The 26,536-nt window shown below is 54.5% G+C and overlaps 7 protein-coding genes across 17 annotated transcripts; 2 read left to right on the top strand and 5 right to left on the bottom strand.

The window, feature by feature from the left end:
- The first annotated feature begins 198 nt into the window (after positions 1–198).
- Positions 199–7,736, top strand: srpk3 (SRSF protein kinase 3). Of its 2 annotated transcripts, XM_053850606.1 has the most exons (17): positions 199–590; positions 1,003–1,096; positions 1,907–2,907; positions 3,204–3,312; positions 3,378–3,465; positions 3,527–3,614; positions 3,834–3,940; positions 4,006–4,171; positions 4,427–4,452; positions 4,520–4,612; positions 4,672–4,714; positions 4,780–4,953; positions 5,027–5,124; positions 6,036–6,143; positions 6,218–6,287; positions 6,370–6,462; positions 6,541–7,734. In XM_053850606.1, exons 1-17 carry the CDS (start codon positions 581–583, stop codon positions 6,723–6,725), a joined length of 2,553 nt encoding a protein of 850 aa, XP_053706581.1. In that variant the 5' UTR covers positions 199–580; the 3' UTR covers positions 6,726–7,734. The 2 variants fall into 2 exon arrangements, with proteins under 2 accessions (XP_053706581.1, XP_053706580.1); XM_053850605.1 differs by having other exon boundaries at positions 6,370–7,736.
- Positions 6,586–9,466, bottom strand: tsr2 (TSR2 ribosome maturation factor). Its single transcript, XM_053849677.1, has 6 exons — positions 9,373–9,466; positions 8,748–8,959; positions 8,368–8,458; positions 8,154–8,245; positions 7,933–8,091; positions 6,586–7,864 (listed from the first exon to the last, which is right to left on the bottom strand). Exons 1-6 carry the CDS (start codon positions 9,464–9,466, stop codon positions 7,772–7,774), a joined length of 741 nt encoding a protein of 246 aa, XP_053705652.1. The 3' UTR covers positions 6,586–7,771.
- grm6a (glutamate receptor, metabotropic 6a) lies at positions 9,273–15,664 on the bottom strand. 8 transcript variants are annotated; one of them, XM_053850603.1, is made up of 16 exons: positions 15,598–15,658; positions 15,322–15,437; positions 14,635–15,181; positions 13,808–14,024; positions 13,452–13,739; positions 13,227–13,367; positions 12,964–13,164; positions 12,747–12,886; positions 12,564–12,686; positions 12,232–12,496; positions 11,932–12,167; positions 11,707–11,868; positions 11,492–11,641; positions 10,997–11,137; positions 10,737–10,843; positions 9,583–9,723 (listed from the first exon to the last, which is right to left on the bottom strand). In XM_053850603.1, the coding sequence occupies exons 3-15, from the start codon at positions 15,145–15,147 to the stop codon at positions 10,766–10,768; spliced, it is 2,655 nt and encodes an 884-aa protein (XP_053706578.1). In that variant the 5' UTR covers positions 15,148–15,181; positions 15,322–15,437; positions 15,598–15,658; the 3' UTR covers positions 9,583–9,723; positions 10,737–10,765. The 8 variants fall into 8 exon arrangements, with proteins under 8 accessions (XP_053706577.1, XP_053706573.1, XP_053706571.1 ...); XM_053850602.1 differs by lacking the exon at positions 10,737–10,843 and having other exon boundaries at positions 9,273–9,723; XM_053850600.1 differs by having other exon boundaries at positions 11,707–12,167.
- Positions 15,665–16,795: 1,131 nt separating this feature from the next.
- pcsk1nl (proprotein convertase subtilisin/kexin type 1 inhibitor, like) lies at positions 16,796–18,811 on the bottom strand. Of its 2 annotated transcripts, none has more exons than XM_053850609.1 (5): positions 18,694–18,811; positions 18,134–18,386; positions 17,818–18,064; positions 17,672–17,743; positions 16,796–17,600 (listed from the first exon to the last, which is right to left on the bottom strand). In XM_053850609.1, exons 1-5 carry the CDS (start codon positions 18,745–18,747, stop codon positions 17,252–17,254), a joined length of 975 nt encoding a protein of 324 aa, XP_053706584.1. In that variant the 5' UTR covers positions 18,748–18,811; the 3' UTR covers positions 16,796–17,251. The 2 variants fall into 2 exon arrangements, with proteins under 2 accessions (XP_053706584.1, XP_053706583.1); XM_053850608.1 differs by having other exon boundaries at positions 16,820–17,600; positions 17,672–17,758.
- rad51c (RAD51 paralog C) lies at positions 17,130–25,641 on the top strand. Its single transcript, XM_053850607.1, has 5 exons — positions 17,130–19,476; positions 19,581–20,897; positions 21,081–21,315; positions 21,370–21,586; positions 21,656–25,641. Exons 2-5 carry the CDS (start codon positions 20,582–20,584, stop codon positions 22,154–22,156), a joined length of 1,269 nt encoding a protein of 422 aa, XP_053706582.1. The 5' UTR covers positions 17,130–19,476; positions 19,581–20,581; the 3' UTR covers positions 22,157–25,641.
- Positions 19,014–20,514, bottom strand: abt1 (activator of basal transcription 1). Of its 2 annotated transcripts, none has more exons than XM_053850610.1 (5): positions 20,453–20,514; positions 19,809–20,151; positions 19,566–19,741; positions 19,327–19,503; positions 19,014–19,261 (listed from the first exon to the last, which is right to left on the bottom strand). In XM_053850610.1, the coding sequence occupies exons 2-5, from the start codon at positions 20,140–20,142 to the stop codon at positions 19,094–19,096; spliced, it is 855 nt and encodes a 284-aa protein (XP_053706585.1). In that variant the 5' UTR covers positions 20,143–20,151; positions 20,453–20,514; the 3' UTR covers positions 19,014–19,093. The 2 variants fall into 2 exon arrangements, with proteins under 2 accessions (XP_053706585.1, XP_053706586.1); XM_053850611.1 differs by having other exon boundaries at positions 19,809–20,166; positions 20,453–20,512.
- On the bottom strand, positions 22,204–26,014 carry peds1 (plasmanylethanolamine desaturase 1). Its single transcript, XM_053849676.1, has 6 exons — positions 25,789–26,014; positions 24,341–24,460; positions 24,183–24,274; positions 23,976–24,120; positions 23,694–23,906; positions 22,204–23,477 (listed from the first exon to the last, which is right to left on the bottom strand). The coding sequence occupies exons 1-6, from the start codon at positions 26,012–26,014 to the stop codon at positions 23,356–23,358; spliced, it is 918 nt and encodes a 305-aa protein (XP_053705651.1). The 3' UTR covers positions 22,204–23,355.
- Positions 26,015–26,536: the final 522 nt, after the last annotated feature.

The raw sequence follows: 26,536 nt of genomic DNA, 5'->3' as shown, positions 1-26,536 counted from the left end.
TTTTAACCATTTTAGTCTGTCTTGATTTTGTATGAATAAACGTGTGGGCGAATGACTCACATTTTAGAGAAAGGAAATTTATACAAAACGAATATTATCCGATATGGAGTTATTTTATTTTCACATTGATTGATATATATTTAACTGGTCTTTTCGTAAGAGCCGGCGCGGGTAGATCAGCGCATGCGCTAACGGCGGTGTCCGATGTCAGGCTATCAGCAGCTGTCGAGACCTGGACCCGGACATCAACCTGGAACCGCGAGTCAGACACAGCGAAAATAATCGCCGGACCCGGACCATCGCCCCTGGACCGAACACAACCGCAACTGGAGGCTGAAAGTGAACGGAAGCGCGCAGATTCGAAGAGCGTCATTCACCGTTCCTCCTCGACCCAGACCCACCCGGACTGGTCCCACCTCATAACCGGACCGGCTCAGACTCGGAGCTGGACAGCTAACGGAGCCACCACCGGGTCCCGGTGAAGTTCAGCCGGCTAACGGAAGCTAGCTGGCGAGCGCGAGCAACTCCTGACCAGAGAAGACCAGGAGCGACCTGGTTCGGCTGTGACCTGGAACCCAACATGTTAATAGGCAAGTTGTCTGCAGCTGGGTCGGATTCTGGGCTGAGTTGTCATTGTTTTAATTGTGAAGCTAAGCTAACTGGGGCTAACGGTACCAACCCGCGCCTGCTGCTGCTGTCTCTCACACGCGCACGCCGCTTGTGTGCTCGTGCCAGACCTCGCCTTCAGAAGCATGTGTTTACATGTTGATCAGTTTGTAGCTCGTAATGCTCGCTCAACAGACGACCATCTCTATTAGTATTAGAGATGAATGTCGGGCGAACACATCGGGGGGTGTTCCGTCTCTCGAGTGTTGCGCTTGGCTTCGCCTCCATTAAATAGCGGCTCAGCTGGCTTGTCGTGAACCTATGCCTGTCGGGTCACGTGCGTTTATAACCATGTCCGTTGTCTGTGTTTTTGGACGCACAACATGGCCTCGGCAGCAGTGAACCCTGGAACCATCAACGCCCCTCCCAGCGTGAAGAAGAGCCGGAGGAGAGGCAAGAAGAACCGGAGGGTCCGAAAAGAGGATAACCGGTGAGACACGTGACACACGCTGCCGACCCCTGGCTATATTTGGAGTGTGTGTTGGTGAGCGTGACTCAGACCTGGACATGTGGAAGAGGAAATGAGAGGGGCGTGAGTGAGGAGGGGGGGGCTCACCTGAGCATGTCACATGGAAAAAAACACCCATATCCTCATCGAACTTGAATGTGATGGAAACTGAGACCATCACTGAGATCATTGACTGTTTATAAGTGATGACAAACAACGGCGGCGTCAGATGATAAGACGTGTTGCTGACCGAGTTTCTGACTGGAGAATGAATTTTGGGTTTATCCAGCAGCGAGAGAAGGGGTGTGGGTACCTGAGTCTGAACCAACATCTTCAGAGAAGGAGCCTCTCCTGGCTGCGCTGCGTGAGAAGGACCCTGCAGCAGATCGTCGTTCCCCTGAAATGTTATTGTTATTATTTATTATTAGAGTCCTGCTCAGGGCGCCTCACTGCACGCTTCCACGGGCTCAGATCGAGTTCTAATGACTCCAAACCTGTCTATTTATAGAGGCTGACTCTATTTCTGAGCGGGTCAGACTGCGACAAAGAGCAGAGGGGGTTTCTAAAAGGCTGAGGGAGGAAGAGGGGTTTTGATGGGTGCTTTTGTTTTCAACTGTAAAGTGAAAAAAATGAACTTCTGTTTCAAGCTTGAGCTGCCTCAGGATCTTTGTTTCTCTCCCTGCAAAGTCCTCAACTTGAGGCTGTCTCAAGTTGACACTGAACACCAGGACAAAGCCCATATTTGGCTTGAATTCTTCTTTTCAACGTTGCCTGTGAACCTTTGTGTTTCAGGTCAGCAGATGTGAGTGAACTTCAGAGTGCTTCCATCCAGGAGAGCCGTCCTGGAACCAAACTGAATGGAAGCCTTGACTCGACAATAGCACCTGAGCAGAAGACCCTCCTGACTGACTCATTCCCCTCCACCACGAGAGATGTCATCGCACCAGAGCCACTCACTCCGCCGGCTCAAGAACCCGAACACGCTCCTTCACTTGAGGATCACCCTGATGCTGCTCTGCTGTCTTGTCTGATAAATAACTTGAGTGTGCGGAGGTTACCTCCTGCTTTCCCTCCCAGCGACTCCCAGAGCCACGGCCACAGCCCACCACAGAGTCCTGCTCAGAGCCCACCACAGAGTCCTGCTCAGAGCCCACCACAGAGTCCGGCTCAGAGCCCCGCCCACAGCCCACCGCAGACTCCTGCTCAGAGCCCCGCCCACAACCTGACACAGAGCCCCGCCCACAGCCCACCGCAGAGTCCGGCTCAGAGCCCCGCTCACAGCCCACCGCAGAGTCCTGCTCAGAGCCCTGCCCACAGCCCACCACAGAGCCCTCAGCACAGCCCTGCCCAGACCCCGAGCCAGTCACCAGCCACACTCCACCACACTTGCTCTCCTCACAGGACGGACTGCGACAGTAGCTGGCTCACAGCAGACGCCGGGGTCTCACCTTCAGCCTTACCACGAGCTACCCACAATGCCTTTGCGAGGGTCCCGGCCAATGCCACGGCCGCCACAGCCTTTAGCCCCGCCTACAGCGACCAATTCTTGAACTCTCTGACCTTCACCTCCAGCAGCGCCTCGCACCTTTACTCCTCGCTATGCTGCTCGCCCACAACCTTCCTCCCGGTGGCTCCGCCCATCAGCCTGCCCACACTGGTCCCACCTGCGTGCGCACATCTGCCCGCGGCGCCAGCAAACCTGAGCCCACCGCCGGGGGAGCTGACGCCACCGCCTGCTCAGCCTCTGGGCTCGGACGATGAAGAGCAGGAGGATCCGTCAGACTACTGCAAAGGTGGGTTGGCCCCTCCCCATGAGCATCGACTGACACCTGCTTCTCTGGTCAGCTGTGTGTTCACACCACATTCAGACGCCGACTGAAGGTGCATTATTCACCCGTCATGTCAGAAGAGTGGTAAGTTATTCAAGCCTTTGAGCTGGTGCGACAGTGTCCACCAGAGGGAGCACCACCAACGAGAGTTGTCAGTCCATTGATGTTTCGCTGTGAAACCCTGGATGGTGCTTCACATTCTGTGCTGTGTTGCTCAGCAGTGACGCCTCTTCTCTCATCTCCTCCTCCTCCTCCTGCAGGCGGCTACTATCCGGTGAAGATCGGGGACCTGTTCAACGGCCGGTACCACGTGGTGCGGAAGCTGGGCTGGGGACACTTCTCCACCGTGTGGCTGTGCTGGGACCTGCAGTAAGACTCAGACGCACTGGGCTCCTCACTGGTGGGGTTTGTAAGACTTGGCTTGACGTGTACAGGAAGAAGCGCTTCGTGGCTCTGAAGGTGGTGAAGAGCGCCCCTCACTACACGGAGACGGCCCTGGATGAGATCAAGCTGCTGCGATGCGTAGGTCTTTCTGCTCGCTCCCTCGTCCCCGTGTCCCCTCTAACCTGTGTGGTGCGTTCAGGTGCGGGACAGTGACCCCTCCGACCCCTACAGAGAGACCATCGTCCAGCTGATCGACGACTTCAAGATTTCTGGAATTAACGGAGTCCGTATCCTCGTCGTGTGTTTATACTCTTGTGTGGACCAATTTTTGACAAGACTTATTTTGCATAGAGTTTTGAGGGTTCAAACCTCAAAATAACTGGGATCCAGTTTGGTTTAGTTGAGCCATGTGTTTTGGATGGTTGGGTTTAGGAGGAGAGACAGCCAGGACAGGTCCTCACAAGGACAGAGATACAAGTGTGTGCACGGTCCTGAACTCTGCTCAGATGTCTGCATGGTGCTGGAGGTTCTGGGTCACCAGCTGTTGAAGTGGATCATCAAGTCCAACTACACCGGTCTTCCTCTGGTGTGTGTGAAAACCATCATCAGACAGGTGAGGCTGGCGGCGGTGGGATGGTGGTGGCGCCGAAGGCTCACACCTGTGTGTGTGTGTGTTAGGTCCTGCAGGGCCTCCACTACCTCCACACCAAGTGTAAAATCATCCACACGGACATCAAACCTGAGAACATCCTGCTGGATGTGGACGAGGTCTACATCCGGAGACTCGCCGCCGAGGCCACCGTGTGGCAGCGAGCCGGGGCGCCGCCCCCTTCTGGCTCATCAGGTCAGTGCAGCCTGACGTCACAGAGGCTTTCGGTTGACCCTGCAGCGGTCGGATGGCACTGGGAGCTGTCTGCCAACCTGTCTGACACTTGAGCTGTCTCTTTCTGCCACTCTCTTGGTGCCTGTCTTGCTCAGTTCTTCAGAGTCTGTGTGTATGTGTGTGTATATCCTCTCTCGGTCTCCATCTGCTCCTTTCTGTTTCTCACATTCTGCGGTCTCTCTCTCTCTCTTCCTCTTCTCCTCCTGTCGTTTCCAGTCAGCGCGGCTCCCAGGGACCTGCAGGTGAGACGGGCGCTGTGGAGATCTGTGCGAGTGTGTCTGGTTCATCTGCGTGTGCTGCTGTGTGTAGGGCGCCAAACTGTCCAAGAACAAGAAGAAGAAGCTGAAGAGGAAAGCCAAGCGTCAACACAAGCTGCTGGAGGAGCGACTGGAGGACATACAGGTGTGACGTCACCGCCCGCTGCGGAGGGAACCGGCTTTGATCTTGTCTTTGTTTCTCAGCGGATGGAGGAAGAAGACGGGGCCTCGCAGCTCTCTGAAGACTGTGAGTAGCACTGGTGCAGTGGTGCGATTCGCGCTGATGCTGACGGCGTGTGTTGTTGTGGGCAGCGCCTCTGGTGGTCAGCGGGCGCAAGGCCAGCCCCGCGTCCAGCTCCTCCTGGTGTAACGGTCACAGCGCCGCTCGCTTCTCCAGCCCAGCCTCAGGCCTGTCCGGGTTCTCCGGCTCTGTGGTGTCAGCGACGTCCGAGTCGGCACAGTCTGGATACTCCAGTGGACGTGAAGGTGAGGTCGTGCATGCACACACGCGCACACACACACACACACACTCGCGCTGACGCCCCTGTCTGTCTCTCAGCCTTCAGTGCATCAGACTTTGTCTTCAGTCCATTAGACCCTCGTAACGCTGATAAGCTGAAGGTGAAGATCGCAGACCTGGGAAACGCCTGCTGGGTGGTGAGTGTCTGTCTCTCTCTCTCTCTCTCTCTCCCTCTGACTGACCTTCACCTGTCTCTCTCTCTCTCTCTCTGACCACTTCTCACCTGTCTTTCTCGCTCTCTGACTGCTCCTCACCCGTCTCTCTGACCGCTCCTCACCTGTCTCTCTCTCTCTGACTGTCCTTCACCTGCCTCTCTCGCTCTCTGACCGCTCTTCACCTGTCTCTCGCTCTCTGACTGCTCCTCACCTGTCTCTCGCTCTCTGACTGACCTTCACCTGTCTCTCTCTCTCTCTCTGACCGCTCCTCACCTGTCTCTCTCTCTCTCTCTCTGACCGCTCCTCACCTGTCTCTCTCTCTCTCTCTCTGACTGCTCCTCCCCTGTCTCTCTCTCTCGCTCTCTGACTGCTCCTCACCTGTGTGTCTCTCTCTCTCTGACCGCTCCTCACCTGTGTCTCTCTAACTGTCCTTCACCCGTCTCTCTGACCGCTCCTCACCTGTCTCTCTCTCTCTGACTGTCCTTCACCTGCCTCTCTCGCTCTCTGACCGCTCTTCACCTGTCTCTCGCTCTCTGACCGCTCCTCACCTGTCTCTCTCTCTCTCTCTCTGACTGCTCCTCCCCTGTCTCTCTCTCTCGCTCTCTGACTACTCCTCACCTGTGTGTCTCTCTCTCTCTCTGACCGCTCCTCACCTGTCTCTCTCTCTCTGACTGTCCTTCACCTGCCTCTCTCGCTCTCTGACCGCTCTTCACCTGTCTCTCGCTCTCTGACCGCTCCTCACCTGTCTCTCTCTCTCTCTCTCTCTGACTGCTCCTCCCCTGTCTCTCTCTCTCGCTCTCTGACTACTCCTCACCTGTGTGTCTCTCTCTCTCTCTGACCGCTCCTCACCTGTGTGTGTCTCTCTCTCTGACCTGTCTGTGTCCACATTACAGCACAAACACTTCACAGACGACATCCAGACCCGGCAGTATCGCGCCCTGGAGGTTCTGATCGGAGCAGAGTACGGACCTCCGGCCGACATCTGGAGCACCGCCTGCATGGTGCGCACCGCGACGTGTGTGTGAGCAGAGGTGTCTTGACTTGTGTGTTAAAGATGTGAACCGTCTGGTGACAGGCATTTGAACTGGCGACCGGCGATTACCTGTTCGAGCCTCACTCAGGGGAAGATTACACCAGAGACGAAGGTGCTCACACAGTCACACACCACTCACACACACACACACCACTCACACGCAGCCTGTGTTTAACGGTGGAGTGTGATTCCAGATCACATCGCTCACATCATCGAGTTGCTGGGGGCTATCCCGGTTCCCTTCGCCTTGTCTGGCAGGTACTCCAGAGAGTACTTCAACAGAAGAGGTCAGCCCCCCGCCCCACCACTCTCACACACCCCCGACCTGCTAACGGTGGCTCTAACAATGCGCGTGTGCTCGGCAGGAGAGCTGCGGCACATCTCCAACCTGAAGCCCTGGGGTCTGTTTGAGGTCCTGCTGGAGAAGTACGAGTGGCCCCTGGACCAGGCGGCCCAGTTCTCTGACTTCCTGATGACCATGCTGGAGCACGAGCCGGAGCGGAGGGCCACGGCTGCCCAGTGTCTGTCGCACCCGTGGCTCAACACATGAACACGCACTCTCTCCTGACAACTCACCATCCTCGTGATGCACAACACACCCGGCGAGGCTGGTTCACAAAAGCAGGTTGAGTCCACATGAATGGAAGTCACCGTCGACGTGGAGATGCTCAAACTCGGATGAGCTCCACAGTGCTCACGTGTGCTTTACTGCCGTCTTCCATTCAAGTGAAGTGGCGAGCGCGACTCGCCGCCCTCCCAGGTTCCACCGCTTTTGTGAATCACCTCCCGGGTCACTCGCTGCTGATGTTCACGACCAGCGTCTTTTAAGCTCTTTGGTTCTTGTTTGAATCGCCATGATGACCGTGAGATCTTCCTCCCCACTGACCTCATCTGTAAGTGCCTTGATACGACCTCCGACCGCCTCCCTGTCACAGCAGTCAGCCGTTTTTCTACGTGTGGTTTGTGCCAGAGTCCAGCCGACGTCGCAGCGCATGCCCCTCCTGGTCACAATAAACCACTGGAGACCCTGCTGCCTCAGGTGCTTCTGTTCAATTGTGGCTCCTCAGTCTGGGACTCGGAGCAGAAGATTCGGCGCATGCAAAGTGAAGTTTACGTTCAACTGGTTGCTATGCATCCAGAGCCCACGAGGGGGTGCTGTTCCACATGCGTGGGCTGCTACAGATACTTTCAGGGCAGGTTCATCTGAGTCCGTGAGATCCGACATTTTTGCTTCTGAGCGCAGTCACGACTGTAAAATCACACTGAAGACTGGACGGACGCGTGAATTCAGTTCACTGTGTCTCTGCCTCTTTATTGACAACAGCTCAGTTGTTGACCTTCAGCTTGGTTCTCCGTTTCTGTTAAAAATGTAACCCACACATGATTGTGTCCTGATCCCCGGAGCGCCACATCTGGCAGCTGAAAACTCCAGTCACACCCAGTTCAAGTGTGTCCATGGGGGAGTGGATGAGACTCCGGGGTCATGCACCGCTGTGACCTTTCGTCAGGAGTTTCCATCAAAGCAGCAATCAGTTCCTTCACCTTCCTGGACCTGCGGTGCCCAGACGTCCCAACAGACCCGCCACCGCCGCATCGTCATTTCTTCTTCCTGACCACCGTCCAGCCATCTTCATCCGGCTCCTGAGGACGAGCAGGTGGAGCTGACGGCTGCGGCGTCTCACACTCCATCTGTCCAGACAAGTCACATGTCAACTCTCAAAGCCGGTGGGTCCTTCAGAACCAGAGGCGCCAGGCACCTGTGAGTCGCTCTCGCTGTCCGAGTCCGACTCCGCAGGAGGAGCAGTGACTTTGGACCTCACTGTGTTTTTCAGTCTCAACGTCTGGATCGACTGAGCGAGCTCTTGCAGCGCCCCCTGCTGGTACTTTGAGAACATCTGCATGAGCTGCTGGGACACCTGCAGACAGTTTCGGAGCGTTACCACTTTCATTCCCGCTGGTGTGCGCGAGGGCTGTGCACCTGCGGTAAGCTGCCATCGTCCACCACAGTGTCGAACTCTTGATCCATGAGCTGCGCGACAAAATCTTCCACCTCAAACGACTGCAGATCAGCTGCACACAAACACTCGGTCAGACACACAGTCAGTCGGAGGAGAGACTGGAACATGACGTGACCAAAGCTGAGGAGAAACACACGGGACTGGTGACGCAGCTGTGACTTGGTAGTTACTCACCGTTGTCATGGAAATACTGCTGGACAACATCCACCAGCCAGTCCGCCTTCTGCTGTCCGTACACGCCACCGAACCCATTATCCACCGCGATCTGGACACAGGTAGATATTCATGTTGGCACAGAACACTATTGTGGATAATTTACTGACTGATACGACAGATGTGTGTAAGAGAACTATCACTGTAATCCATCAACTGTAAAGCTCCATCAGACGGTTACCTACCGCGGTACATTAACCGGGGCGCTTAAACGGGCTACACACACGGAACCAACTTGTTTACCAGGTAAAACAAATGGGTATATTGTTTCAAATGTGCGAGCTAGCGGTGCTAGCATTAGCTCTGAAAAGGGTTTGCTTCGCTAGTTCAAGTGGGTTTACCTGTAGAACCGGCCACGAGTTCAGAACCACTCGAACTCCGTCGGTGAATAGCTCACGTGAAGCACAGGGAGCCGCCATGTTGGTTCTGATTTGACACCGACATCGAACCAGAAAGAAGGAGTCGATCGATTCAAACTGGCGATCAGACAGAAGCAATCGAGCAGCACAAGTGGGCGCAGTTTCAACATGTGACCACAAGAGGGCGGCATCTCCTTAGTTGTCACTAAAAACGTTTTCATTCGAAAGTTAGCGTCAAACTCTGCAGTGAAACAACAAAACGTACTTTTGACTTTAGTTTGTTTTAAACTTAGTGACGAAGGAAAGAAAAGTGGCAGCCGGTGGACCTTCTGGTTCCGGTCTGAGCTCACAGATAAATAACAACCACCAGAAACATGGAGGCAGCGCTTTGCATCCTGTTTGTAGTTTCAAATTAAAATACATTTTAAATCGTCATTGTTGGCTCTAAATGACAATTAAAGTGAGACGTGTACATTCAAACACTTTATTAATATCTTGTGTGATGCAATAAACAGAATGAAACCAAATAAATGATTTGTAAATACGATCCCTGAAGGGTCAGTACACGTCTGGGAGGAATGAGATGAGAAGATGATGGAAAACTGACGTGGGTAAAAGCAAGAGTGGAACAGCGCCCGTCTTCTGTGGCGCCTCCGGTGGTCTCCTCCGGCTACTCCACTTTCCTCCACACAGACAAGCATGCAGTCGCTGGCTCAGCTGCTCTTCTGAGTAAGCATGCTGTGGTTGGCTTCTCCACTCGCTGGCTTGGTTTATAAAACATCTTTGAAGAGCAGCATCCGAATCTGAACTGCATCGACCCGAACGTTTAAACCGACAACGGGCCGTGATGGCCACATGCGTTTTGCCGGACCTTCATTTGGCTGGTGGTCATAATGTTTTGGCTGGTTGGTGTTTGCGTCTGTCCTCTGGTTCTGCACAGTGATTGGTCAGCAACCCCCTGTGGAGAGAAAAAAATCCCAACCTGAGAAAGAGGTCAAAGGTCACGGACATGACCAACAACGCAAGGATTAGTCGGCCACCAGGAGGCGCAGCGGCCCGACTTATGATTTGAATACATGATAAAGTTTTAATAACAACATGTTAAAAATAGAAAAGCAGAGTAAATGATTCAGGAGATGAGACAAGAGTCCCTTTCAGGTCTGACGAGTCGTTTTGGTCTGTTTGGTTTTCAAACCCACATCAGAGCAGCGGGAGACGCTTGCTGCTGAGCTTCGACCTGAGGGGAATCTCTTCTCCCCTTCACTCCTGCATTCATCTGCAAGTCGTCGTGTCGTGTCCTAATGGCAAGTGAGGGTCCCTGCAAGAGTCCTGCACTGGACTGGAGGCCCCAGCGATGTTGCTCAACATGGTCCCGACAGCACAGTAGACGTGTCCAGAGAGCACCGGCCAGGAGGCTGGAAGTTCAACTGTCTGTATCACCCCCGTCACGGAGAAACCAGAGTGTGAGGAACCCAGCAGAGTGCTGCAGTTTAGACAGGAAGCAGTTAGAAGACCACTTCCTGTCTTGAGCTCATGCAGTGTGTAGCACAAAGGTTCAGGTTTTCCGTGGCACAGTCATGCTTCACAGGGACTTCCTGTCGTCATGGAAACCCTCCTCCATCGCGTTCAGCATCTCCAGATGAATTATTCAGGGAAAGTTGAGTCGTCACATGACTGGTCACCTGATCAGCAGGATATTGGAAATCTTTGACAGATTAGGTTGCGATGGTCCTGGATAAGACTTCAGGGATTCTCCACGCAGCTGCCGTGTCGGTGCCTTGCTCCAGAGCAGCATCAAACTTTAAGCAGCAGCTGAAATATTCAGCAGATTCTCCACAAACATCTGGAGGAACTTCTCCGGCGTTCAGACACGAAACACTGAATCATAGATGGAGCGGAGACATGCGACTGCAGCTCCAGAGCGTCTCAGCATGTCGAGGGACCCACAACCCTCCTCTGGCTCACGGGTACCTGTGTCGCACCTCTGCTCCGCCGCCGGATTACTGACACCTGTCGGGCTCCATCTTGGTCTCTCCATTCTGGGACTTGTGAGAGTCTCGGGCAGCCATGACCACGGCCTGGGAATAGAGCAGCACATCTCTCACTGCACACAGGTGGGGACACCATGGACAGGACGCCATGGGAGAGGACAGATGACCAGTCAACGATGGACTAGTTCGAGCTCTCGGCGCGTTTGTTGGGAGAGGAAATCAGAGTGGAAACCACCTCACCTTGAAGCTCCGCCTCCTCTTCTGGACGTTCTGCTCGGGGTGGAAGACGATGACGTAGACCTTGGGCACGTAGAGCATCCCGAGGGACACGGACGCACTCAGAGACATGGACACGGTCAACGTGGCCGTCTGGATGAAGAGCTGGACACAGAGAGAGGTGGCCTGGTGAGACCAAACATGAGGGCGGAGGGGGTGAACACCTGACATGGGGGAGTGGTATCACATGGAGGAGTCTTGTGTGGTTCTAGAAGTCTAGAAACAAGCCCTCTGCTGTGTGTGTGCCGAGAGCCCACCCGAGGTCTGAGTTCTCTCAGACTTGTGCTGGGATTTCAGGCCGTGACCTCGGCGGGTTATAGTTATTCTGGTCTTCCTGTTTGGGAGTCTAATTGATCTAAAATGATGTGGGATTATAGCCTGGATAATCCCGTCTCTGTCTGTGCCCCGGTCATTGCCCGGTCCTGCTTACATCACCCGACCCGAAGACAAAAGAAGAACCTTTTCGGTGGACTGAGCGGTCCCGAAGAAGATGGGCACGAAGGCGAGCCAGACGATGCAGGTGGTGTACATGGTGAAGCCGATGGGCTTGGCTTCGTTGAATGTCTCTGGGACGCCGCGGCTCTTCACAGCGTACACGGTGCAGGTGACCTGCCGAGACAGAGGATGGTTATGGAGCCGCGGCGAGACGGCGGCGGCATAAGTGTTGGCGGTACCATCAGGACGATGCTGTAGCTCAGGCAGCCGATGATGGACAGGTCTGACATGTCACACTTGAGGATTCCACGGGCGTGGTCAGGGTTGGGTGGGCGGAGCTCCTCGTAGTCGATGTTGGTGTGGGGCGGCATGACACCGAACCACACGCACACCCCCAGGACCTGACACACACACACACATGTGACCGCCCAAACCCAAGGAGCCAGGACCCAGAGGCTCCTCACCTGGACTGAGATCAGGATGAAGGTGATGGCCAGCTGGGAGGAGGGGCTTATGAATTTGGGCGGGGTCACAGATCTCTTGCCCTGCTCGAAGATCCGGTAGATCCGGTTGGTTTTGGTCAACATGGCTGAGTAGGTGATGGCCATGCCGAGGCCCAGCAGGAGGCGCCGCAGCGCACACACTAGCACACTCGGCTCCGCGATCATCAGGAAGGTGATGAGGTAGACCAGGAAAATCCCTGAATGCGGAGGGCGGATCAGAACCAGGACACCACAACACCAGACCCGGGCTCAGACCCAGACCTGTCAGCAGGACGTAGCTGAGCTCCCGGCCTGATGCACGGACGATGGGCGTGTCGTTGAAGCGGATGAAGGTGAACATGATGATGCTGGTCGCAATGATGCCCAGCGTGGCCAGCGAGACCGGAACCAGGGCCCAGGGGGAGTTCCACTCCAGCTTGATGATGGGCGTGGGGCGACAGGCGGTCCTGTTGGGAACCGGTCTCATGTCCGTGGGGCACATCTCGCAGGTGAACTCATCCAGCTGGTACTGGTACCCATCGCACAGCTGTGGCAGCACAGACAGATGAGAGACAGACAGGTTGGAGTGAAGAGCCTGCGTAGAGCCGGCGGACCTCGCAGTGCCAGCAGCAGGGGACGCCCTTCACCATCTTCTTCCGTTCTCCGGGTCGACATGGGAAACTGCAGACTGACTCCGGCACGGACCGCTCGCCACCGGACCACTGCATCTCCTCCAGCTGAGAGTCAGACAGTCAAGTGAGGGACAGACGGACGCTGACCACGACACTCTGTCTTACGTTCAGTCGCAGGTTATTGGTCCACTGGCCGATCACATGATAGCCCGGGTGACTGTGATTGGTCAGCTGGAACTGGAAGATGTCGTAGCGGCCGGGAGCGTCACCGTTTTCGTTGAACAAGACGCTGGTGCCGGCACTTCCTGAGAGGCAGGCAAGGTAAGGGTAAGGATAAGGTGAGGGTCATTCAAGGCGACCGGGCCTGCAGGGGTTCATGTACCGTTGAAGTGCACCGCCCGAATGTACGCCAGCAGCAGGCGGCCCTCCACCGGGTCCATGCTGCTGCAGACCCCGGTGCTGCCGGGACACAGGTCCAGGTGCATGTTGTGGAGCGCGTGAGCCACAGCGTACACGGCATCGATCACAAACTGGACCTTCCCCTCCTGCTCGTAGGTGGAATCCAGACCGATCCTCTCGGCGCCTGTGGAGGCCATCTTAAGTCATGTGACCCGTCTGACCCCGCCCCCCCCCTTGGGACGCTACCTGTGCACTTCTTCTTGCTGGGGTCGGGTTTGATTCCGGGGCGAGTCAGTTTGCAGCGGAAGTCGTCCTCCCAGAACTCGGCGAACCAGATGTTCCTGCGGTTGTTCTCCAGGGAGCGAGAAAGGAAGTACTGGTCGAAGCCTGGACGCACACAGACGCACTGCATGTGTGTGTGGCCCGCGTGGATCTCACACACACACGTGACACAAACTCATACATACAAACCATCTATGGACGCTCGCTTGGGCAGGATGGTGACCGCACCCTCGGCCACGTCCTCCAGCTCGGTGATGGGGGAACTTTTGGCGCCCCAACTGTCCGACCCTACAAACAGGAAGTGGCCGGTCAAGTTGGCCCGCTTCGCTGCCTCCAGCACCCGCCTGATGTCGTCCTCGTTGGCGAACATGATGACGCCGCGGGCGTTGCTCGTCTCCAGCAGTCGTTTCACGATCTTGTCAAATTCCTCCACGGTGGCTTCCCGCGGGATCTTGACGCTCTGAGCGATGCACACGCCTGCGGACGAGACTTGGCCTCAGACTCTCACACCAACACTGACTGGACAAGGGTGCGGGGACTCGGACCTGCCTCCCTGGACACCTGCACGAAGGCGTCCACGCCGCTCTCGCCGTAGTTCCCCTCTGACGCCAGGGTGGACACGTAGTTCCAGCCCATCGCCATGACGATGTCCAGCATGGCCTGAGCCTGGTAGGAGTCCGGGGGGACCACCCTGGAGAAGAAGTCGTAGCGGTTGTTGTCACTCAGCTCTGGCGCCGTGGAGGCGTAGCTGACCTGAGGGATCTGAAAAGACAAGATGGTTGGTCAGTCGTGGATGGGACCTGCCCCTTCACCCCGCTCGCCCACCCACAAGAGCTCTCTGTCACAGCTGGACCTCGGCCCACTTGTTGAGCCGCTCCATCCTGGGCCCCCTCCCCCAGCCACGTGGAGCTCTGTGGTCATGTGACCAGGTCAATTAAAGATCCGGTTTCACGATTGATTTCCTGACTTAGACCCGGCTGGATCCAGAACCTGACTCAAATCCACACCTGAACCTAAATGACCTGGCGGAGAGTGAAGCGGATTAAACTGGTGCAGCAGCAGAAAGTGTGTCACTCTGCAATCACTGTAATGTGTGTCTGCGTGCAGCGGTGCCACACGAGGCAGCTCCGAAAAGCAGGGGAGCATCTTCATCATCATCATCATCATACCCATCTAAAACACTGGCTCCTCAAGTGCACAGTGATAGTCATCTGAAATGTTAGAGCTGGACCACACGTGGTCCTCAGAAGCCCCGGGACCCAGTGGAGGGAGTGAGCTGGTTCAGTGGGTCAGAGGTCACGCCTGACAGGCAGCAGACCATCAAACTGATCCTGCAATATCGGTGCTATGAAACAAGGCTTTTTTTTTTTACCTCAAACAGTCTGAGGATGTTGGCGACCATGATGGACACGGAACTCGCGGACGCCCCGACCACGCCCACCACACGCTCTGGTTTGCGGATCAGCGGCGGTTCCCCGTTGGAGCAGCGGATGTCAGAAGTGTCTTTCTGGATCAGAGCCTGGACAAAGGTGAGCGACTGCTCCAGGGCATAGGTGTCCCTGGAACACGTGTCCAGTATCCGGGCCCCCAGCGTGATGTTGGGCAGCAGGTACGGGTCCCGGTTGATCTGGTCCAGCGCATACAACATGGCCTCCAACCGATGGATGCCCTTCTCCTTCTTCAGCTCACCGCAGGGCAGCCCATGAGGGCCGCGGGCATGGATGGGGAACAGGCCCCCGAGGGTGATGTCCCCCTGGATCTTGATAGAGTGGGGGTGCAAGTGCTGGTGGGAGGCTCTCACCTGGAGCGTCTGTCCCCCGACCCACACGCAGAAGAGGAGCAGGCTGAACGGAGCGGAGGAGCGGAGGTTATGCGGCAACTCCATCCTGGCCTGACCTCTACAGCTGCTTCATCTTTGGCTGCAAGCAAACGTCACATCAACAACTTCTGAGCTCAGGTCGGTCTCCAGCAGGAAACAGCTGCTGTGGGGACCCCAGGTCCCACTCAGGTTACTGGACTCTGGTGCCAAAAACAGCACAGCAGCTGCGATGAAACTCACCCGCCTGGAAACACTGATCACATCATAATGGAGAGCAGATCTGCTGTGGACACACTCAACATCTGGCTCGGCCGCTTGGCTCTCTTCCCACCGCTGAGGAGAACTGACACCCAAAACTGTGTGAGGAAACAGCCTGGATTGTGAGGGGGCCCCAGCTGAACTTTGCTGGGCGATTCCTTGACTTATGAGACATGCAACTATTGCATCTTTAACATCAACAGAAATGTTGGTCTGACATCAGGAGTCTGGACTAGAAGATGAATAGCTTGGACTCACCTGAGATCCAGTGCGGGTCAGAGGAGGAAGTGGTGCTGCTGCGGGACCAGCCAAAACTGAGTGAGCCTGACTGAGAGTGGGAGGCAGGGAGAGAGAGCGGGAGAGTGAGAGTGTGTGTCAGAGTCAGAGAGAGAGAGAGACAGGGGTTTGGTGCCCTCTGGCGCCCTCCAGTGTTTCACTCTTCTGCTCACCATCTCCCGCCTGTTTCTTCGACTTCTATTCCAGTGAGACACCTCGGTTATGATCCATGCAGCACCGTTGTCGATGCAAGATGCCACTTTTATGGAGGTGAAACACAAACAGCGCTCATGACTGCAGTAGACCAATATGGGGCGCCAAATGGAAAGCTTTATTTTCTCAGGAAAAGTTTTATAATTAAAAGCAAGCAGTCGTGATAGTTATAGCAAATAAGAAGTATATATATATATATATATATATATATATATATATATATATATATATATATATCGATCAGCTGACCCACGACACGCTTTGTTATTGTGTATAACGCAGCCTCTGTATGCAGACGTGTCCCGTTAGCTACATTTACTGACTGTTTTTTCTTCATATTGAGGTGTCAAACCTTTCCTGTCTCCGCACTGGACCGTGGTAGAGTGTCACAGGGGAGGTGCTGGAGCGCTCACTCCAGGGTTTGATGTCCTGTTGTGGGCTGGAGCTGGGACAGGGATGAGGCGAATCTGGGACAGAGCGTGACTTGGTTTATGACTTTGTCACAGCCAAACTGCACAGAAGCGCACATTCAGAGCTGGACACGCACCGGGCACCTCTTCACTTCTGGAGAGACGTCACTCACTCGGCAACAAATCACTTCTCGAACCGCCGTCTGGAACGGCTTGTGGTCGATAACCGAGGTACCACTGTATATGACAGTTGGAATAATGTCCAGCACTTCCTGCCCCTGTAGTGCAGCCACTGAGCCAATCACAAATGTGAAACGATCATGTGACCACAGAAATTCCTCCAATCAGAATGCAGGAATCTGTTGACAAGGGAGCGTGTTGTTAGCATGACTAACAACAGCATGGCTAACAATCCAGCAAAGAAGGTGAACTGTCAACACAGTAACTGTCCTCGAAGTACAGCAGGTGTTTACTTTACTCTTGCTAATTCACTTTGACACAGTATCTTATTGAATATTCTCTGTCGATACTGAGTTGCTGCTTAATTTTAGTTTGTAGTTGTGTTTAAGAGTACTTTCTTGTGTGTAAACTCCTAGTGAGTCCAAGCCATTCTGCTCTTCTGAGCCCTCTGATCAATGTGTCTTTCAAATGATGCACTTGTGGTTCCACTGTGAACAGCTTGGTGTCAATGAGTGTCAGGGGGTCGCAGACATGGTTAAAGCGAAGAATCTGTTGTCACTTTGATGACATGAGGAACCAAACATTTGCTGAGTTTTATTTTTATTTCCGAACCCCGACTATAAGCTAGACAGGAACAACAACATAAAATATTTGGTTGCCATGGCGACGGCTCCATCCAACAACTGAGCGGCACATAGAGATTTAGGGACCTGCAGCGTCACAGCGCCCCTGCTGGTCAGTACCGACACAAACAAGCAAACGAACAAAGACAGAAGAACATTGCTTTGACATGTGTAATTAATGTGTTGGTGTTGCAGGGACCGTTGGAGCGTTCACCCTCTCACTAGTATGTGAGGCGGAAGGTGCCGCGCGACGTCTCTCCGCCGGCGTCGCTGACTTCCCTGCTGCAGTTCTTCCAAGGCGGCGATGGCTGCCATGGACTCCAGCCGCTTCATTCTCTGCAGCCCAGCAGGGGGCGCGAGCTCCTGATCATCCTCCACCCTCTTGACCCGGAGCAGGGCAGGGGCTTCGCTCGGGCCGGCGGGAGACTGGTCCTCTAGAGAACGCCGCTGCCTCCGGTGGCCAACGCTGGCAACTGCCTCAGACAGGTCCCGCCTCCTGCGATTGGACAGTGCCAACGTGACCTCTTCTGGACTGGACAGTATCTTAGCAACCAGGCGTCTGCGGAGGACAACACATTTGCCATCAGCTGGGTCGGTTCTGACTGGATCGGGTCTGGGAGCGGGCACCACCTCAGAACCTCCTCCTCCTCCTGCTGGTCCGCTCCAGAAAGGTCTCGCCGGTCCTCTCCAGCCATCTGCAGCCTCTGAGACTCCACCCTGTGGGACACACTGGTCACTGACTGGACTTACCGGTCCCAGGTCTGAGGCTCACTCACCTGCCCAGCTGAGATGGGTCCACCCTGGATTCCAGCAGCTCCCGCACCTGTCGTGGGTCCATCCACCCCCACCAGGCTGGGACAGGCCTCTCCATCCTTCGCACCCGACCCGTCTCATCATAGTCCGAGTAGACAGCGGCCTTGAAGTCCCCTGCAGGTCCCTGGTCCTCCTCCTCCTCCTCCACCACGTCGACCACCCCCGCCCTCTGGGCTCGGTCCAGGAGGCGGAGTAGGGCTGCGAGATATGCTGACCACAGACAGACGGACCCCCCGGGTCAGCCATTCATCACAGCAGGAGATGGTGGACAGGACTCACCGCTCTGCTCCTCTTCCAGACTCCGCCTCCGGTCTTTTTCCAGCAGCCTGAGCAAGGCCTGCTCCAGGCCACGCTCCCTCCAGCCGTCGGCGTCGTAGTAGAGGTCAGTAGGCCCGCCTTCATCCAGCAGCGCCGGATATGACATCATCCGGTTTTCGTAGGGCAGCAGTTGATGAGGGTCCCTGAGCTGGTGTCTGGTCCCGCCCACTGAGATGTCCAGGCCACTCCCACCACCTCGAGCTGCAGGTAGAGACTGACAAGGAAGACTGTCTGTTCCAGCTGAGCCTGATGACGTCACCATTCACTTTTTGCCTCTAAATCGGATCAGAAACATCAGCAGCCTGTTGCCACGGTGACCGCCTGTGTCACCATGGTGACCAGCCGGCGGCCGAGGCATCAGGTTTACTGCGTCACCAGCCAGGCACACAAAAGTGCTGTAAACACAAGCTCACGCACACACACCAGCAGATCACGACACACACACACCGATGGTGAGAATGAAACGCCAATCATCTGGCTACATCGACGACATGATGAAGACAATGGAGGTGTGGACAGACCTGAGCGACGCGGATCACAGCAGTGCTGAAGAGCAGGACGCAGAGAGACGCCATCGTGCTGCACCCCCTCTCCCAATCTGATGTGATGATGAGATGAGGAGGCAGGGAGGGGGAGGAAGTGGGAGGAGAGAGTTGTGTAACCCTCTGTGTGTGTGTGTGTGTGTGTGTGTGTGACAGCAGAACGATTCAGTGTTGATGAAGAGGTGAGCATTTGTTTGGTTTTTCTCCATCCATCCATCTTCCACTGCTGAGTTGCAGGGGCAGCAGCTGAAGCAAAGAGGCCCACACTCCATGTCGTAAAAAAACACTTCACTGGTGTCAACACTTTATTCCTCATTGATATTTACAAAGTGAAGCGGGTCGGGAAGTTTTTCCACTGAAAAGGGGCGTGTCCCTTTTGCTACTGCGCCGGAGCGGAGTTGAAAATTTTGGCAAGCAGCGAGACATTTGATCGGCTCTGCTGCTGCATGTGGCGGGTCTTGTCCTCCTGCTTCTTCCTTTTCTTCTTGGACTGGATCTCCTCTTCTGTCTGGCGCTGAGTGAAGTCCCACGACTTTCCTTCCCCCTGCTGAGGAGAAAGAAGCGTGAGTGAGGACGGCTGCTGCGGCCGCAGGGGCGGGGGCGGGGCCTCACCTGTGGTCCGTCTCGCCGCCTCTTCCGCTCCAGGTGGGCGCTCTTGTCCACGTTTTCCAGGTAGAAGTTGGTCTCCCTCTTGGCCTGAGAGATTTCAGTTCTGAGTCGCTGCTGCAGAACCGAACGTTCGTAGGAGAGACGCTCGCTGAGGTGAGTCCACTGGAACCTGTGCAGGTACTACACATGCACACAGTGTTTATGGGTGGGAGACGCGTCACAAATTGAGCATCCGGTGCTACCTTCATGCACCACAGGTCTGAGGCGATCCACTGCCGCTTCCTGGTGGCCATGGGCGTGTTGTGCAGCGAAGCAGCCACTCGCTTAGCCACGCGCTTGTCCCGGAACTCCACCCAGCCCTCGGTGAAGTCACACCTTCTCAGACCAGACTTCTTCTTCCTCGCTCTCACCTGGCGGTCTGAGAGCACACGCGGCACATGAGATTCACACCGAGTCGACGACCTTCCAGCCAGGTAATACGTCACCTTCAGGCTGCAGGAAGATGCGTCCGATTTCCCCGTAAACTGACAACATGTTCCTCACATGTTTGGGCCGGAGCCGTGGAGGAACGTGGCCCAGGTATATGATCCCAGGAACACACTTCCTGTCCGAAGCCGTGCCCTTCACCTTACTGATCCGTTTGACATCACCATCATCCTCCCCAACTTCTTCATCACTGTCCTTCAAATCTGCAGCCCCACATCCTTCATGTGCTTCATCTTCATCACTCTGCTTTTCCTCCTCTTCATCCAGCTCGTCTTCTTCCAGTTTTTCCTCACTGGAGGTCATCGCCTTCTCTTCTGAATTCATTGTCTCCATCAATCGACACTGCAAACAGTTTATCTAACATCATTAAGTAAGTAAGTAAGTAAGGTGGTTGCGCTTACGGTCCTACGTGAACACAGTCAGCGCGGTATTAAGATCGGAAGGTCATTAAACCAGATCTGAACCCCGACAACAACAAAAGGCAACCTTTCGTGTGACGTTCAGCACATCTAGACTTGCCTTCACACCAACTCTCAACCAATTTTAGGTTGCCAATCGTTGAGTCGTCACAGTAGCTGAACACGAATACAACTCAAGTTCAGCAACGAAACACATTCGGCAGATTAATAAAGTAGAAACATACCTTTTAGAGCGCTTAAAAACACTCCTGTTTTCTCACGTGTTACAACATGATGGATTTCCGGGAGTACGCACACAACTTCCGGTTAGTTTTCAGAATATAACTCCATCTTACGTTATTGATGCAACATAGATGTATTTGACTGGAAAAAAAATGATGTTCATATTGATTTATTGTTTGATATTAAATGTGTCTGGATTTTCTTGGAAAAGCAGGTTTGGAGCGAAAACGTGTTTATCAAAAGGGTTTATTTCGAAAATCAAAACCGGAATGTGTCATCGAAGGGCATGGTGGGAGTTTTGCGGGATTTTACTGAGAGCAGCTGTGGGCATGGAGAGGTCCGTGTCCAGTCTCCCTCTCAGTCTGTCGGTCAGAACCAAACTAGTCCAGGCCGGCTTCAGGTCCACCTCAGATCTCCTCGCCGTCAAGCAGCTGCAGCTCAGTCGGGGTATGTCACTTCCGGTCACCGAGGCTCTCTTTTCTCAACTGTTGCTGGGATGATACTCTGTTTAACTTGAAACCGGTTTAGTCTACGGCACTTGTGCGTTCCGTCCCACTTCAATGCTCATTGCCGAGTGACGTGTATTTGAGCTGTGGCAGAGAAGTTTGAATATCGGTTCATCCATTGCAGAGGCCGGCCTGTCCCAGGAGGAGGCGACAGACGTCCAGCAAACTGTGAGATGGGCGGAAGAAGGGAGAGAAGAAGCGGCCGGTGTGAGCGCTCTGGAGCTGCTGCAGAAGGAGGAGGAGCTGAGGAGCATCGTCACCTTCTGCTCAGAGCTGGACTGTGCTCTGGGTGGAGGGATTCCTGTTGGGAAGACCACTGAGATCTGTGGAGTTCCAGGAGTGGGGAAGACCCAGCTGTGGTGAGCGGCTACAGGAGGGTGTGTGTGTGTGTTGTCGTGCTAAGGTGTCCTCAGTCTGCAGCTGGCCGTGGACGCTCAGGTGCCCGAGTGTTTCGGAGGTGTGGCCGGTCAGGTGGTGTTCGTGGACACCGAAGGGAGCTTTGTGATCCAGAGACTGAAGGATCTGGCTGCCGCCGCTGTCCGTCACTGTTCACTGCTGGTGGAAAACAGCGAGCAGGAGGCTGCCATGGCCACGTTCACCGTGGAGCACATCCTGGCCAACGTCTTCATTGTGAGTCTTCACAGTCACGCTGTGTTGCAGTGAGTCTTAGTGGTGGTCCTAATGTAATGCCTGGTGCAGGTGCGTTGCCATGACTACGTGGAGCTGATCGCAGAGTCCCTTCTGCTTCCGGAGTTCCTGTCTCGGCACCCAAGGGTCCGTCTTCTCGTGATTGACAGCGTGGCCTTCCCTTTCCGTCAGCACTTTGAGGACTTGTCACAGAGGTACCGCCTTCTCAACGGCCTCGCGCAACGGCTCCTGGCCGTGGCGGTGCGACACAACGTAGCCGTGGTGTTGACCAACCAGATGACCACTCAGGTGCAGCCAGGCCAGTCTCAGCTGGTCCCAGCCCTGGGGGAGGTCTGGGCTCACGCCCCCACACTCAGGGTCATTTTCCAATGGGACGGGTCGCAGCGCGTGGCGCGGATCTTTAAATCTCCCGGGCACATGGACGCTCACGCCCGGTATCAGATCACCTCTGACGGGTTCAGAGACGTGGATTCATCCCAGCAGCCGGCCAAACGGCAAAGAACTGACGTGGATCCGACCGCGGCTCAGCAGCACCAGCACAGAACAGAATAAAACATTTCCTATTTTCCTCACGTCTGCGTCCACGGTGGCAGTTTGACACGACTGGTGTAGTTTTCAAGCGTTTATTAGTTAAATATTACAAACATGTTAATGTACATTTGAATCTTTCGTCTCATGAGACGACTGAAGGCATCGAGGCATCACATGATATCACACGTAACCATGGCAACCACATCCACACGCTGGTGACTGTTGGGTCATTGAACAACTGTGGGGGTGGGAGGGGCCAATGTGATGCACCTGAATGCATCATTACAGGTGGCGCCCAAGAGAGAAACTTCAGGATTTTAAAGAATTAAGAACAGATGGACTTGGAGAGGATATCTACTTCTTCACTCACTCACACACGCACAGGAGTGTTGCCAAGTGTTTCCGACCGTCAACCCTTATATAGTGAGAAGAAAACACCAACAAGCTTCACCTAAATCACACGGTAGCTCAGTGGAGAAGGTGGGCGTGATGAGCGAAAACCCGGCAAGCAGCAAGTGAGTCTGTGAGGCTCCAGATCAAAGTGAATCTGAGGATGGTACGGCTCACGTTTTGTCTCCCCTTTTCACCCCCCACTTTACCACTCACTATTTTACACTTTAATACACGAATGAGGAGCGATACTGCAGCAGCAAGGCGCTTCTGTTGCTCTAAAGGTCTAAACTACAAGCTGATCACCGTGACATCATCAAGTATGAAGGCTTAAACAGTTTGGCTTGTGTCAAGAAAGAAAGAAAGAAAAAGGATGGACACATCTCCGTCGTCCAGACCTCAGCGAGGTCGCCGCCATTTAAAGCTCCGTCAGATCCCAGACACAGATGAGATGAGGTGATTCTTTTACTCTGCATAGTTCAATTGACCGAAGCTTCTAGACGAGTAAAGCCCTTAAACAAGTCCCCGCGCTGATGCCCCGCCCTCCGAGGGATGGTTGGCACAGTGACACCAACTCGCCGGTGAAACACCGAGCTGATGAACTCGTAGGGAAAAAGCACGACATCGCCGACAGAGTCGCGCCCTGGTGTGGGGCCGCGGCTCTGCCGGCGGGTGACTCGGTCAGACAAGATGGCAGCAGGTCAGTCTGTCAGTGAGACGCAGTGAAGGCCGAAGCAAATACAACTTAACCGTTAAACAAGAGCTTCAGTCTGAGGCGAGGTGAGCTGTGAGGAGGGGGTGGAGCCGTGAGCAGAGCGGCGTCGCAGAGGTCACTTGGTCTTCTGGGCCCAGCGCAGGTCGTCGGCCCGCGGCTTCTCCCCCGTCACGCTCTGGATCAGGTCCTCCAGATTCTTCCAGAAGCCCAGTCGCTCCAGCGGGTAGTTCAACCAGCCTGGGGAAGGCGACAGGCGTCAGTGCAGACTGACCTCCACCTCAGCTCACGTGACTCCACTTGCACTTTCACACGGTCAGCGAAACCTCTGAACAGACAACCCCACCTACTTCCTGCTGACGGCAACTTCATTTCTGGTCAGAGAACATCCCCCCCTTCCCCTCCCCTCCTCCCTCAAGCCACCACTTCCTTCTGTGCTCCTCAAACTGTACCGACCTGTGGTAATGCAGAAGTAGGTCTCATGCGGCGACACGTGGTGGATCCGGTGATGCTTGCGGGGCAGGATGATGTGGCAGTTCTGCAGGAAGACCACCCAGCCAGGCAGGCCCCAGTAGGTGTGAGACCACTTGTGTATCTGGTTGGTCAGGGTCACGAAGATGGCCAGAGCAAACAGGAAGCAGTACCAGGGGAAGAGACGGTACACCTCGGCTTTGAGACACAGAGGACAAGCGTCAGCAACAGTGGCACTGGTGTGAGGTGCCGGTGCAGGAAACCCACCAGGGGAGAGGCTCATGAAGTTGTACGCCATGTTGGCGAGGGGGATGATGGTCAGCATGCAGTTGTCTCCGTTGGTCTCGATGAAGTCGTGGCGTGTGATGGCGGTCGGGTCGATGTGGTGCTCTCGGAATGGACGGATGAAGGCCTGCAAGCCCAGGATTTCATTTCAGACACGTTCAGGACCAAGAAGAGAGATGAGGCTCCCACCTTTCCCACGATGGGGAGGTCCACGGACCCCCAGGTGTCGGCACCCCAGTGGACCAGTCCAGAGGCGAAATCGGCCGTGAGGATTCCCGCCACTGAAGCAGAGAAAAGTTTAGTGCATGGCGGCGGGCGACCTTCGTGGCAGAGCCGTCCAGACTCACCGATTCCGATCACCACGCTCCAAAAGTGTCCAAAGTGGAAGTTGGCAAGAAGGTGAAAGAAGTTAAAGGCCATGAGAGAGAAGCAGAGGAGCACGCTGATCCACTCCTGCAGCCGCTTCCCTGCAACACCAACACTGAGTTTCACACCGCGGCAACAGCACACGTGGCAACTCAGGCACTACCCAAGACATTTTTCAAAAGTATCATATTCAAGCCGCATCAGCAGAGTTCAGTACCTTCCGACGTTTATGTTGTGAATGTATTTGGAAATCATGGATCATCAAGCAAGATATATTTGATGTATATAATATAAGGTGAGAGTTACCATCCAAGCGTAGACGATAGTCCAAACAAGACTTTGATGGTTTACACCTGAATAATGTGCAGCTCATACACATGTGGTGAACTCCTTTAATAGTCCGGTATGGTTGACGGTGTTGACACAAACTCCATGTTTGAAGAATGAATCCAGTGAGCATACAACAGGTACAATAACCGGATTGTTATATATATATATATTATATTTTTCAAAAACAACTTTCCTGACGGGTCAAGTCTGAACGCTCGGGTGAGAAGAGGTGACAGAGCCGCATGTGTTCCCTGATCTAAAGCTGTCGCGTCTATTTCTTCTGTCCTTGTGTCTCTTGGCTTGGCGGCCCTCACAAGAGCCACAGTTGAGAATGGCCCCCTCAGTATCTACACCACTGAGAGCCACAACTATTCGACCTGGGGAGCTTCTGCAGCAGCTCGTCTGCAGTTTGACTTTGTGCTTGTTCTTCTCCAAATATGGAACCGGCCAATCGGGTGGCAGCAGCTGGAAGAAAGTGTGACAGACTTGGGATCAGCTGCTGCAGGAGCAGCAGCAGGGGAATATTCTCTTCCGCGACGGTTGGGAGTCTCAGACCAGGAATCAGTTCAGACTGGTTTCCAGCAACAGAAGCCTTCGCAGCCACGTGACCGAGCCCACCTCAGGCCGCGCTGTCAATAAATATGCATCAATTTAGTGGCTGTGAGGTGTCATTAGAGCGAGGCGCGTGTCCGCGTGATCGAGGGCGTCTAACTGCCGCTAACGAGTGCGGTCGGTGTCAGCACTTGCTTTTATCGCAGATGGATGTTGTGTAATTGAGTGTGCGTGTCGGTGGTTATCGGTCCGAGAGGCAGATTATGGTGCGGCTGCTGTCACGTAACCACCTCAGGTTAGTTAGCATCAGCGGCTAGTGCCGCGCCAGCAGCTGCTGCCGGGGCTCGAGCCCCGCAGCTGGAGCTCCTTCGGAAGGCGCGACACCCGCAGCGAGTGGGGACACACACGAACTTGAGGATACTCGGACTCGGCGCGCGCCGGTCCACATCGGTTCGGATAGCTCGGGTTAGCTCGAGTGGCTAGCCGCGGTTATGTCACAACAAATCCGGCGTCCTGCCTCCGCGCTCCGGCTGCGTGTCCCGCTCACCTGGGGAGTAGAGCTCCGCCAGCTCACGGGCTCCGGCATGCTGGGGGCCCCACCTGGCGGGACCCCGACCCGGTCCCTGTGGCTCCGGTTTCGCCGGGCTCTCCGGTCCACACCCGCTCTCGTTCGCCATTCCTGTGAGCCACGCCCATCCGCCTGGCTTCCACTCTTCCGCCAACAAAGACGTCACATCAGCGGAGGCTTTCCAGCCAATCACCTTCGTTTTCATGACGACGCGATCATAAAGGGATAATTGTGGGCTTGGAATCGGTGTCACTGTGTTGTGACCGCGTTTGTGCGCTGTTTAAACATGTTTTTGATCGTCAAGTCATTTTTCATTTAATGACCGCTCATGTGCAGTTACCGCCGTTTATCAACAGAGGGCGTGTGGGGCTAATAAGATCATCTTCAGTCTTCCCACAGCGGGGACATTTCACACTTTTATACTGGACACAAATATATACACTTGTATACACAGAACATGATTACTGAATCGATCCTAAATCGATGTTAGATGAGGTATCCTTTATTTGTTCTTCGGGGGAAATTCCTCGTATCACAACAGCAACAGACATTAAAGACAACGAAAACACACCAAAAACAACGCAGCTGCACACATTTTTATTAACGAACAGGCAAACGAGTCCTGAATAAAACAAGAAAAAGACTATCCAAAATTGTGTTTTCTACAAAGAAAATCAACGTTTGCCGTGATATCTACCGTAAGAATTACGTCGCTTCCATCGGTGTA

The sequence above is a fragment of the Synchiropus splendidus genome, chromosome 18 (assembly GCF_027744825.2).
Source record: "Synchiropus splendidus isolate RoL2022-P1 chromosome 18, RoL_Sspl_1.0, whole genome shotgun sequence".
Classification (NCBI taxonomy): Eukaryota; Metazoa; Chordata; class Actinopteri; order Syngnathiformes; family Callionymidae; genus Synchiropus; species Synchiropus splendidus.
The sequence above is the reverse complement of the archived record's forward strand: the minus strand, read 5'-3'. Positions and strand labels throughout refer to the sequence as shown.

Excerpts from the sequence above, each read along its gene's own strand:
- rad51c (XM_053850607.1), top strand. The coding sequence starts at position 20,582 with ATGTATTTGACTGGAAAAAAAATGATGTTCATATTGATTTATTGTTTG. Across the intron at positions 20,898-21,080 it reads GCAGCTGCAGCTCAGTCGGG|AGGCCGGCCTGTCCCAGGAG; the intron begins GTATGTCACTTC and ends CATCCATTGCAG. Across the intron at positions 21,587-21,655 it reads TCCTGGCCAACGTCTTCATT|GTGCGTTGCCATGACTACGT; the intron begins GTGAGTCTTCAC and ends TGCCTGGTGCAG.
- srpk3 (XM_053850605.1), top strand. Across the intron at positions 3,941-4,005 it reads TGAAAACCATCATCAGACAG|GTCCTGCAGGGCCTCCACTA; the intron begins GTGAGGCTGGCG and ends TGTGTGTGTTAG. Across the intron at positions 5,125-6,035 it reads TGGGAAACGCCTGCTGGGTG|CACAAACACTTCACAGACGA; the intron begins GTGAGTGTCTGT and ends TCCACATTACAG.
- grm6a (XM_053850598.1), bottom strand. The coding sequence starts at position 15,147 with ATGGAGTTGCCGCATAACCTCCGCTCCTCCGCTCCGTTCAGCCTGCTC. Across the intron at positions 14,025-14,634 it reads ACATCCTCAGACTGTTTGAG|ATCCCTCAGGTCAGCTACGC; the intron begins GTAAAAAAAAAA and ends TTGTCTTTTCAG. Across the intron at positions 11,642-11,706 it reads GCTACAGCATCGTCCTGATG|GTCACCTGCACCGTGTACGC; the intron begins GTACCGCCAACA and ends CTGTCTCGGCAG.
- peds1 (XM_053849676.1), bottom strand. The coding sequence starts at position 26,014 with ATGAAAACGAAGGTGATTGGCTGGAAAGCCTCCGCTGATGTGACGTCT. Across the intron at positions 24,461-25,788 it reads GGCGGAGCTCTACTCCCCAG|GGAAGCGGCTGCAGGAGTGG; the intron begins GTGAGCGGGACA and ends TTGGTGTTGCAG. Across the intron at positions 23,907-23,975 it reads CTTCATGAGCCTCTCCCCTG|CCGAGGTGTACCGTCTCTTC; the intron begins GTGGGTTTCCTG and ends TGTGTCTCAAAG.
- pcsk1nl (XM_053850608.1), bottom strand. The coding sequence starts at position 18,747 with ATGGCGTCTCTCTGCGTCCTGCTCTTCAGCACTGCTGTGATCCGCGTC. Across the intron at positions 17,759-17,817 it reads GACCCATCTCAGCTGGGCAG|GGTGGAGTCTCAGAGGCTGC; the intron begins GTGAGTGAGCCT and ends TGTGTCCCACAG. Across the intron at positions 17,601-17,671 it reads GAGGAGGAGGAGGTTCTGAG|ACGCCTGGTTGCTAAGATAC; the intron begins GTGGTGCCCGCT and ends TGTCCTCCGCAG.
- tsr2 (XM_053849677.1), bottom strand. The coding sequence starts at position 9,466 with ATGCTTGTCTGTGTGGAGGAAAGTGGAGTAGCCGGAGGAGACCACCGG. Across the intron at positions 8,459-8,747 it reads ACTCGTGGCCGGTTCTACAG|ATCGCGGTGGATAATGGGTT; the intron begins GTAAACCCACTT and ends ACCTGTGTCCAG. Across the intron at positions 7,865-7,932 it reads ACAGCGAGAGCGACTCACAG|ATGGAGTGTGAGACGCCGCA; the intron begins GTGCCTGGCGCC and ends TTGTCTGGACAG.
- abt1 (XM_053850610.1), bottom strand. The coding sequence starts at position 20,142 with ATGGAGACAATGAATTCAGAAGAGAAGGCGATGACCTCCAGTGAGGAA. Across the intron at positions 19,742-19,808 it reads CATCTTCCTGCAGCCTGAAG|ACCGCCAGGTGAGAGCGAGG; the intron begins GTGACGTATTAC and ends GTGTGCTCTCAG. Across the intron at positions 19,504-19,565 it reads CAGACCTGTGGTGCATGAAG|TACCTGCACAGGTTCCAGTG; the intron begins GTAGCACCGGAT and ends GTGCATGTGTAG.